The sequence below is a fragment of the Acomys russatus genome, chromosome 32 (genome assembly GCF_903995435.1).
Source record: "Acomys russatus chromosome 32, mAcoRus1.1, whole genome shotgun sequence".
Taxonomy (NCBI): Eukaryota; Metazoa; Chordata; class Mammalia; order Rodentia; family Muridae; genus Acomys; species Acomys russatus.
Window position 1 is genome coordinate 16,213,447 of NC_067168.1, and position 9,988 is coordinate 16,223,434.

General features: G+C 43.3%; 1 protein-coding gene across 5 annotated transcripts in view; it reads right to left on the reverse strand.

The window, feature by feature from the left end:
- Snx14 (sorting nexin 14) overlaps positions 1-8,900 on the reverse strand; it is a 64,294-nt gene extending 55,394 nt beyond the window's left edge. For all 5 annotated transcript variants that reach the window (XM_051140040.1, XM_051140039.1, XM_051140038.1 and 2 more), the window contains exon 1: positions 8,619-8,900. In XM_051140040.1, the coding sequence (XP_050995997.1) occupies positions 8,619-8,839 (221 nt within the window). In that variant the 5' untranslated portion in view covers positions 8,840-8,900. The remainder of the gene's footprint in view (positions 1-8,618) is intronic.
- Positions 8,901-9,988: the final 1,088 nt, after the last annotated feature.

Below are 9,988 nucleotides of genomic sequence, written 5' to 3' on the forward strand. Positions count from 1 at the left end.
AAATTAAAAAATGGCAGTGAGGAGAGAATGAAGCCGCACTGCAAAGAGAACACAGAAGACTAAAGATAGGTTAGTTTAGTTTGGTTTGTTTCGGTTTGGTTGGGTTGGATTTGGTTTGGTTTGTGGGTTTATGGTTCAGTTTGGTTCGCTTTGGTTTGGGTTTTTTTTTTTTTTTTTTTTTTTTTTTTTTTTTGGCTGAACTTACTGTGTAGACCAAACTACCCTCAAACTCTCAGAGATCCATAAGGCAGAGGCAGGTGGATTTCTTTGAGTCTCAGGCCAGCTTCTGTCTACATTGTCAGTTTAAGACAGCCAGAGCTATAGACGGTGACTCTGCCTCAAAAATAGATGAGAGAGAGAGAGAGAGAGAGAGAGAGAGAGAGAGAGAGAGAGAGAGAGAGGTCAGTCTGTCTGTCTTTGGACTAGCCAAGTTTCAGGTGTCTTACTTAACATGTGCCACAGAAAAAAATGGCCCACAAACTGCTATATATGGTATTCTTTACAGCGAATACTAGCTGGAGACAAAGGATTAGAAATTAGAATAAGAGGCTGAAGAGCCAGTCAGCTTGATATAGACTAGATTATCTGATAGGCTGTTGCCATAAGCACTGAAGTCACCTAGATTGATAGCAGAATTTAAAGCAGAAGTCAGGAGCCAGCCTTGTATGAATGAGTACAACCGACCTGGTGAGTGCCCTCAAAGAGGAAATAGATGGCGTGCAGTTCAAAGGAGTAAGAGACTTCTGGGGCTGGAGAGATGGCTCAGAGGTGAAGAACACCGTCTGCTCTTCCAAAGGTCCTGAGTTCAATTCCCAGCAACCACATGGTGGCTCACAACCACCTGTAATGAGATGCCTTCTTGTGGCGGGCAGGCACACATGTGGGCAGAATACTATATAAATAATAAATAAATCTCTAAAAGAAAAGAGAGAGAGAGAGAGAGACTCTGCTTCCCTGCTAAGAGTAAGCAGTACTAGACTTGCCTTCCCACACGAAGAACCACATAGATAAGCTATGTGGCAACTAGTCTCAGCAAGGCAGAGACACTGCAGGGCTGGGACCCATGAGAAGGGAAGCAGCCGGGTGGGCTCCATGTGCACCCCAGATTCTTACCACATATCTTTCCACTTCCTTTTTTTTTTTTCTTCTTTTAAGATTGATTTATTTATTATGTATACAGTGCTCCGCCTGCATGTACACCTGCACACCAGAAGAGGGCATTAGATCACAGTATAGATGGTTGTGAGCCACCATGTGTCTGCTGAAAGTTGAACTCAGGACCTTTGGGAAAGCAGCCAGTGCTCTTAACCTCTGAGCCATCTCTCCAGGCCCATCTTAACACTTTCAAAAGAAATTGTGAGGATCTGGAACTCAGAATTGAGGAATGCAGCAGCCAAGGATAGAAATGTGAAAACGCTAGTATCTTACAGACAGTGACCAAGTAAGTCAAAAGGCCCTGCAGGCCACCTGACCATAAGAAAACCACCTGACTGCCAAACTCTGAATTCAATACTTGAGAAACATGCACTGTGCGACTATTATTAAAAAACATGCTCTCAACTCCCAGCCCTTGGGAGGCAGAGGCAGGTGGATCTCTGTGAGTTCGAGGCCATCCTGGTCTACAAAGTGAGTCTAGGACAGCCAAGGCTACACAGAGAAATCCTGTCTTGAAAAACAAAAATGTTCTCAGGGCCCACAAGATGGCTCAGTGGGTGAAGGCAGCCTCCTGCCAAGCCTGACTACTTGAGTTAGATCCCGGAACCCACGTAGTGGAGGTGAGAACTGCCTCCCAAAAGCTATCCTCCACATGTATGATGACTCCATAACCAAAATGGAAAACATTAAGTGAATCTTACAGTTGTATACCAACCCAGAAGTAGCTACTATACCCACTTCCCCAAAGTAATTTCATCCATTTATAATTCAAAATTCAGAAAATCTAAGATTAATGAATTATAGTACATTTTATATATTTTAGCATTGTCAAGTGATATGTAATTAAGCATTTACCTCACATATTACCATTTCTGAAACAATCCATATAAACAGTGAGAAATTAAGCAATGAAGAAAAAACCCCACTAATAGTCTCATGTCTGTTCAGGTCATCAAATGTAATGTGGAACCTAATACTTTTTTTAGAGTGCTTTTGAATTCCAAATTACAACTTAAGAACTGTAGAACCGAGCCAGGCATGGTGGCAATTGCCTTTAATCCTAGCACTTGGGGAGGCAGGGACAGGCAGATCACTGTGAGTTTGAGGCCAGGTAGGTCTACAAAATGAGTCCAGGACAGGCAGGGCTGTTACACAGAGAAACTCGGTCTTGGGGAAAAAAAAAGAAGAACTGGAGAGCCAATCCACCAAGTATATGCCATTGGTCCTGGTGACCTCTAATGCTGAGGCAGGGAGAGGGGTTTGGAGCTAGCCTGAAAAATACAGTGAGAACCCAGCTCTGAAGAAAATAAATTAAATTTAAAAAAAAATTTTTTTAAACCTGAGGCAGGGGCTGGAGAGATGGCTCAGAGGTTAAGAGCACTGACTGCTCTTCCAGAGGTCCTAACCATCTATAATGTGATCTAATGCCCTCTTCTAGTGTGCAGGCAGAGCACTGTATACATAAGAAAGAAAGAAAGAAAGAAAGAAAGAAAGAAAGAAAGAAAGAAAGAAAGAAAGAGGAAAGGGAAAAGAAACAGGCAGGAAGTTCCCAGCCAAAGCTACATAGAGAGTTCAAGGTCATCTTGGGCTACATAGCCTGAGGCCCTAGACCTATACTAAGAATGAATGCCAGCAAACCCTATATTCATTAGTACTATAACTAAAATCAACTATAACAAAGACATTAAGATGAAACCTTCTAGCTTTAAGGTATTAAACCAGGGGCTGGGTGTAGTGGCGCACGCCTTTAATCCCAGCACTCCGGAGGCAGAGGCAGGTGGATCACTGTGAGTTCAAGGTCTACAAAGTAAGTCCAGGACAACCAAAGCTACACAGAGAGAGACCCTGTCTCGAACCCCCCCAAAAAAGTGGGGGGGGGTACTAAACCAGAAATGTTTAGCTTTAAGAAAATAAAGCTGATAGTTCTAGCCCAGGGATGATCTTGCTCCCAGGCAGCATTTGGCAGTGGACGGACAATTTTATTGTAATGTCTTCTGAAAAGAACCTCAGCCTCAGCTAGACAGATACCTGACAATGTACAGGACAGCCCCCTACAAGGAATTCCCAGGCTTAAAACACCAACAGTACTGATCATAAGAAGCCCTGCACTGATCAGCCAAGGAAAATGCTGACAGCAACAAGGCAAACATTCCAAAGGCCAGGTAAGGGATGAAAAGAAAATCCAAAATTTGGCAGCACTTATACTAAATTCTGAATGACTCAGAGATCAGCATGGCCCCTCTGCAAGGATGACACACAAAGTGTGCTTTTTCTGTTTGTTTGTTTGTTTGTTTGTTTGTTTCAGACAGGGTTTTTCTGGGTAGTCCAGGCTGTCGTACTCTCTCCGCAGACCAGGCTGGCCTTGAACTCAGAGACCCACCTGCTGGCATCAGTGCTGCACTCAAAGGCATTGTGTGTTCCTTTTTTTTTTTTTAAAGCAGAAAAGACAACAATGGCAAGTGAACTTAACAAGATAAGACCGATTCTTAAAAATAATAGTAATGAAATAAGTCAACCTAACCTCTAAAAGGAGTCTAGTGGCTGTTACTAGAAAACCATTTTTTTGAAGTTTTGTTTTTAACGTAGTTCCTAAGGCCAGACTATCTCTTTGTTTGTGGATGTGTGTGGATGTGAGTGCAGTGTATGCACACGTAGGCATTTACACAGACGCCAGAGTCGGGTCAGGTGTCCTCAATCACATCCTACCTTATAACTTTGAGACAGAGGCACTCCGTGAACCTGAAGCTCTTAGGGTGAGTTTGTTAAGTCTGTTTGTTTTGGCTAGGCCAGAAGCTGGCAAGTCTCAGCCATGCTCTTGTGTCTGTTTACCTTGATGCTGGGGTTACCGGCATGGCACTAAGCCTGGCTTGTTAATGAGCGCTAGGATCGGAACGGATGGCCCCCACGTTTGTAGAACAAGCACTCAGATCACTTTGTCTACAGCTCCTTTAATGTTCTGCGACATTGTTTTAAACCAAAGACTTCTTAAAGATTTAAGTGTGTGCATACATGCACATGAGCACATACCTGATGATATGCACACATGTATGTACAAGTGCCCACAAAGGCAAGAAAAAGATGTCAGATCTCTCTCCCTCTCCCTCTCCCCCTGTCTGTTTGCCTGTATAGCCTTGGCTGTCCTGGATTTGCTTTGTAGACCAGGTTGGCCAACATCACACCGATCTGCATACCTCTGCCTCCCTAGGTGTTGAGATTAAAGGTGTCGATCTCTTGAAGCTTAGATCCCAGAAGTTTGTGAGCCATCCAATTTTTGGTGCTGGCATTCAAACTCTAGTCCTCAGAACAGAACAGCAACTACTATCTATTCATGACACAGCCATCTCACCAACATCCCTTCTAAGGCTTAAAGGACCTGACTTACCTGTCACTAGGCACAGGTCCCTTCTGTGCTTAATCCAACCTCTCCCTGAAGCCAGATCTCCCACAACTGTCTCCAGGGTCTAGACCTGTGGGTCTGCCTGACCTTCTTAATCCATGCACCATCCCCCAGCTGCCAGATCTAGCCCTGGTGATTCATCCAGTCCCTGGCCCTGTCTGGTCACCCTTGCAGGCTTCATAACAAAGTATGTTGGGCTAAAAAGAGGAATAAGCATAGCAGAGAGACTGTGGGGGAAAACCGTGGGGAGCTGTGGTGCACTCCTGTAATCCCAGTACTCAGGAAGGCAGAGGCAGGCCGATCTCTGTAAGTTTGAGGCCAGACTTGCCTACAAAGCTAGTCCACAACAGTCCAGACTACACAGAAAAACCCTGTCTCAAAAAAACAAAACAAGCCGGGCGTGGTGGCGCATGCCTTTAATCCCAGCACTCAGGAGGCAGAGGCAGGCAGATCGCTGTGAGTTCGAGGCCAGCCTAGTCTACAAAGTGAGTCCAGGATGGCCAAGGCTACACAGAGAAACCCTGTCTCGAAAAACCAAACAAACAAAAACAAAAAACAAAACAAACAAAAACAAAAACAAAAAGAACAACTAAAAACCAAACAGACAAAAAACAAATAACAAATCTACAAATTGATTGAATAGGTCAAGAAACAAAAACAAAATCCATCTACTGTCTATAATAAATACATTTTAGCTTCAACAATAAGACCATCTCAGAGTAAAAGGACAAACGACAGTACTCCAAATAAACGGGACCAGGAAACAAGCATCACAACCCTAAAATCCAACAAAACATATTTCAAACTAAAACTAACCAGAAGAGATAAAGAAGGACACTTCTTTCTAATCAAGGGAAGAGTTAACCAAGAAGATGTATCCAAAACATATATGCACCAAACTCCCGGACACCCAATTTCATTAAAAAAACAAAAACAAAACCTTAAAGATACATTAACACCAATCCATTAATAGGAGGTGAGTTCAGCACCCTTCTTTCTCCAACAGACAGGTCATCTGCATTTAAATTAAAAAAAAAAAAAAAAAAAAGAACAGAGAACAATCAGAATTAGTTGACACCAAACATCAGAGGGACTCAGCAGATAGCTACAGAATGTTATACCCAAACACCAGAGGGTCCACATTCTACTCAGTAGCATAGAAGCTTTTCTAAAAAGAAAATCTGGGGCTGAAGAGATGGCTCAGAGGTACTGAGTTCAATTCCCATCAACTACATGGTGGCTCACAACCATCTATAGTGAGATCTGCTGCCCTCTTCTGGCCTGAAGCTGTACATGCAGGCAGAGTACTGTATTCATAATAAATAAATACATCTTTAAAATAGAAAGTTTTACTTTAGAAATTTTTCTAAAATAGAAAATTTTTCTCCTGAGACACAAAACAAATCTTTATAAATTCAGAAAAGGTTGAAACAATCCCTGAATCCTGTATCACAACAATGCAATAAGGCTTAAAACTGACAGCAAAAAAAAAATCTAGTAAATACAAAAGCCCATGGAAATTAAACAACTCATTACCGAATGATTAATGAGTCAAAGAAACAAAAAATTTCCTGGAACTAAATCAAAATGAAAACCCAACAAAACAAGACTTCTGGAATACATTGAAAGTGGTCCTATGAGGTAAAGTTATAGCTCTCTAAAGTATCTACATAAAAGTCAGGAATATCTGTGGGACTGGGGAGATAAAAAAAAACTGAAAATTAAAATAAATAACAAGAAAGTATGTAAATATCTTAAATGATAGACCTCAAAAAATTAGAAAAACAAAAATCAAAACAAAACAAATCCAAGCCAGTCAACGGTAAGAAATAATAAAAATCAGAGCAGAAATCAATGAACTAGAAACAAAGAAAACAATACAAAGAATCAACCAGTCTAAGTACTGGTTGTCTGAGAAGATAAACAAGATTGACAGATCCTTGGCCCAACCAATGAAAGAATGAACCAAAGGACCAAAGCTGACAGAATCAGAAGTAAAACAGGGAAACATGACAACAGGAACAAAAGAAATTCACACCACTATAAGGAAACACTTTCAAACTGTGTATTCCACTAAGGGAAAACAAAAACAACAACAACAACAACAAAAAAAGATGAATTTCTAAATTCAACCAAATCACCAAAATTACATTGAGAAGTCAACAACCTGAAAAGACTCATAATACATGAAGAAACCTAATAATAGTAAAAAAGAAAAAAAAAGCATTCCAGCTTAAAAACCACAACTTAAAAAGTCCAGGACCAGCTGGGCGTGGTGGTACACACCTTTAATCCCAGCACTTGGGAGGCAGAGACAGGTGGATCTCTGAGTTCAAGGCCAGCCTGGTCTACAGAGAGTTCCAGGACAGCCAGGGCTACACAGAGAAACCCTGTCTTAAACACAAACAAAAACCAAACAAACATGTTCATCATCCTTAGCAATTAGCAAATTGCAAATCAAAATGGCAAAGATCAACAAAACAACTGAAACAAATGCTGGAGAACTATGGTTAAAAAAAAAAGGGAGGGGACCCCTCATCCACTGTTGGTGGGATGGCAAACTGGTGCAACCACTAAAGAATTCTCAAAAAGCTAGAGATAAATCTACCATATAACCCACCTACACCACTCCTTGGCATATGACCAAAGGACCTGGCATCTTACTCCACACACACTTGCTCAACCAAGTGCATTGCTGCTCTACTCACAATAACAAAAAATGGAAACGACCTAAATGTCCTTCAACCGATTAATGGATAATGAAAAACGTGGTTCAAATGCATCATGAGTATTAGTTGGATGTAAAGAAAGATGAAAATTTTAAATTCTGAGTAGATCAACCTACTAGTTCCTATTGGCAAAAGGGACCAGGTTTTCCCATGACATTTCATGGACAATCTAAGCATACACAACATATGTGTGTATGCGTTTGTGTCTGTTTCCCTCTTTCTCATACACTTCCACACACACACTGTGGTACACATCTTAAAGAAAATTACATGTTTCATCAAAAGCATATTATTCACCTAACACTTTTCCTGAAAGAAGCTCTCTGACAATTTATATAAAGATAGCACTGTGGAGGCCTGGAGAGAGAGAGCTCAGTGATTGAAAACATAGGTTGCTCTTCCAGGGGATGAGGGAGCTGATTCTTCATACCCACATCACAACGGAGTCACTTTTTTTGTAAGACAGTTACTGCTAGATAAGTCTATAACTTAAGCACAAAATCAACAAACAAGGCCACCATGAAAACAAAACCAAAAACTGTTGCCAGAGTCACAGGAAATGGTTAGCCTTGGTGAAAATACTAAATTAAAACCTTTGTGTATGCTTCCTTCTGTTAAGGTTTGCAGGTGAACTACTTCAAAATAAAAAGTAACTGCTTGTTCAAAACATCGAAAAAATAAGATGATGTTAAGTACATGCCGATTCTACTATTCACTGCACGGATACTATTTCTGGAAATGTCAAAACTAAGATCTACAGGCTTCAGAGGCGGGGCCTTCTTACCCCAAAATGGTCAATTTAAGCATTTTAACTTTTCAGAATATGTCAGCTATTGAGAAAAGAGAAACGGGACGATTGTAGAGATGTGATGGGTACTATTCTGTTTTCTGACTTCGGGCCAAAACCCAAAAATCTTTTAAACAGACGAAACTGCGAGAAGTGCTCTGTTTCCAAAGGTGTGTGCCCACGGGTGTGCGTACTCCTGCGTGAGAAGGGTTCCGCTAGGAACTGCGACTGTGACAGGACTTAGAACTGGACCGATGACTGGATCCTCTTTACCGTACCGAACTGAGGGGGCCATACAAATTTCAGTTGTGAAAGGCAGGCAATAAAGGCCCAGATTTTGAGAAATGGTAAAAGAAGAAAAGGTTCAGAGCTAGATAACCACGGAGGATGCCGGCCCCAGGGGAGCCGGCCCGCGGCCGCCCGCGAAACCGTGCGCGACGTCGGCCGTCCCTCCCGAGGTGACAGTGCAGAGATGGCTCTCGCCCGCCGCCCTCAGCCCAGCACAATCCGCGGGCTCCCGAGCGGCCTCCGCAGGGCCAATGGCAGGTACCTGTTGAGGAGCAGCGAGGCGGCACTAAGGCAGAGCAGCAGGAAGCAGAACAGCGGATATTGGCGACAGATCTCGCGCCCCACGTCCAGCCGCAGCCGCTGCTTCAGCCTCCCCGCAACCGTCCGCATCCAAGACCCCATCTCGGTCCACGCAGCGGTGGACTTGCCACTCTCAGAGTCCAAGGCGGAGGGTACCCCCACCGCCCGACGGCGGAGCCACATAGCCTCCCAGTACCCAGCGTCGCAGCTGAACGCCGCCGCACCAGGCCCCGCCCCGCGACCCTCGCCGCGCCTGCGCAGCCCCCGGCCCCCCCCCCCCCCCCCCCCCGACAACCGCACACCAGGCCACACCAGACCGCCACCCCTCGGAAAGACGTGGAACGGTTCAGAGGGACGTCCTAGTGTGGCCACCCACTTTCCTTATCCGGAAGTCCAAGGAAACCTAGAATGCCCAGACCAGCAGAATTAAGAGTCGGGGAAGGTTACCTATGCAGGAGCAGCCGTGTGCAGCTCCCAGAGCCCTCTGGGAAGTGTGGTGCGTCTAGCGTACCCTACCGTCCCGCCCGCTCGGATTCTCGTCCACTTTTAAAGGGGATCAAGTTGAGGCTTATTGACAGTGGAGAAACAGCCCACTCGGCGGTCAGCCACCCAGAAAGTGACCTGCAATCAAGGTGGAGCTCGAGTCAATTCGCCTAGCGGGCTTAACCACAACCCCGTGTAGGACGAAAGCAGGCTGGCAAACTAGGCAGTCGCTTTTAGATTCTCAGTCTAAATTTTAATGCCCGTATTTCCTAGTAGCTAAATTTGAGGAGGAATGCAAAGCATTTAAATTTAACCTGCACATATTATCGTCATAGGGTAGGTGTGCTAGTTCCAACTACAGTACAGCCACATTGTTGGGACAAACAAGATCCTGCTCGGGATCACTTCTAGGATTTCATGCTAAAACTGTCCAAGTTCCATCAAGCGACCTGTCATTTCTCTCCCCTGGAACATTAACTTCCAAGGCAGGGAAACAGAAGTCGTGTTTTTAAGTGCCTGTGCAAGCTTCACTAACATTCTCAATATTCTGAAAAGATAGGCCATCCTTAGTGGCTTTTATAAAAATGTATTATTCTTTCTTCCCATTACTGCGAAATCATTTTTATCTTTGTTAGCACATCCCTAATTTCTTCAGAATCAACTCTGAATGACTAAAGGACATTACATAATTAAAAATATATACTAGTATCTTTGTAGATGGTATTAACATTTCCACTGGTAAAGTGTGCATCTGTCATTAATCTTTAAAATACTCATGCAAAGCTTAAAACTGGTTTCCAGGTACATAACATTAGTTTCACTTTTGTAAATTTACACTTCAATTTCTTG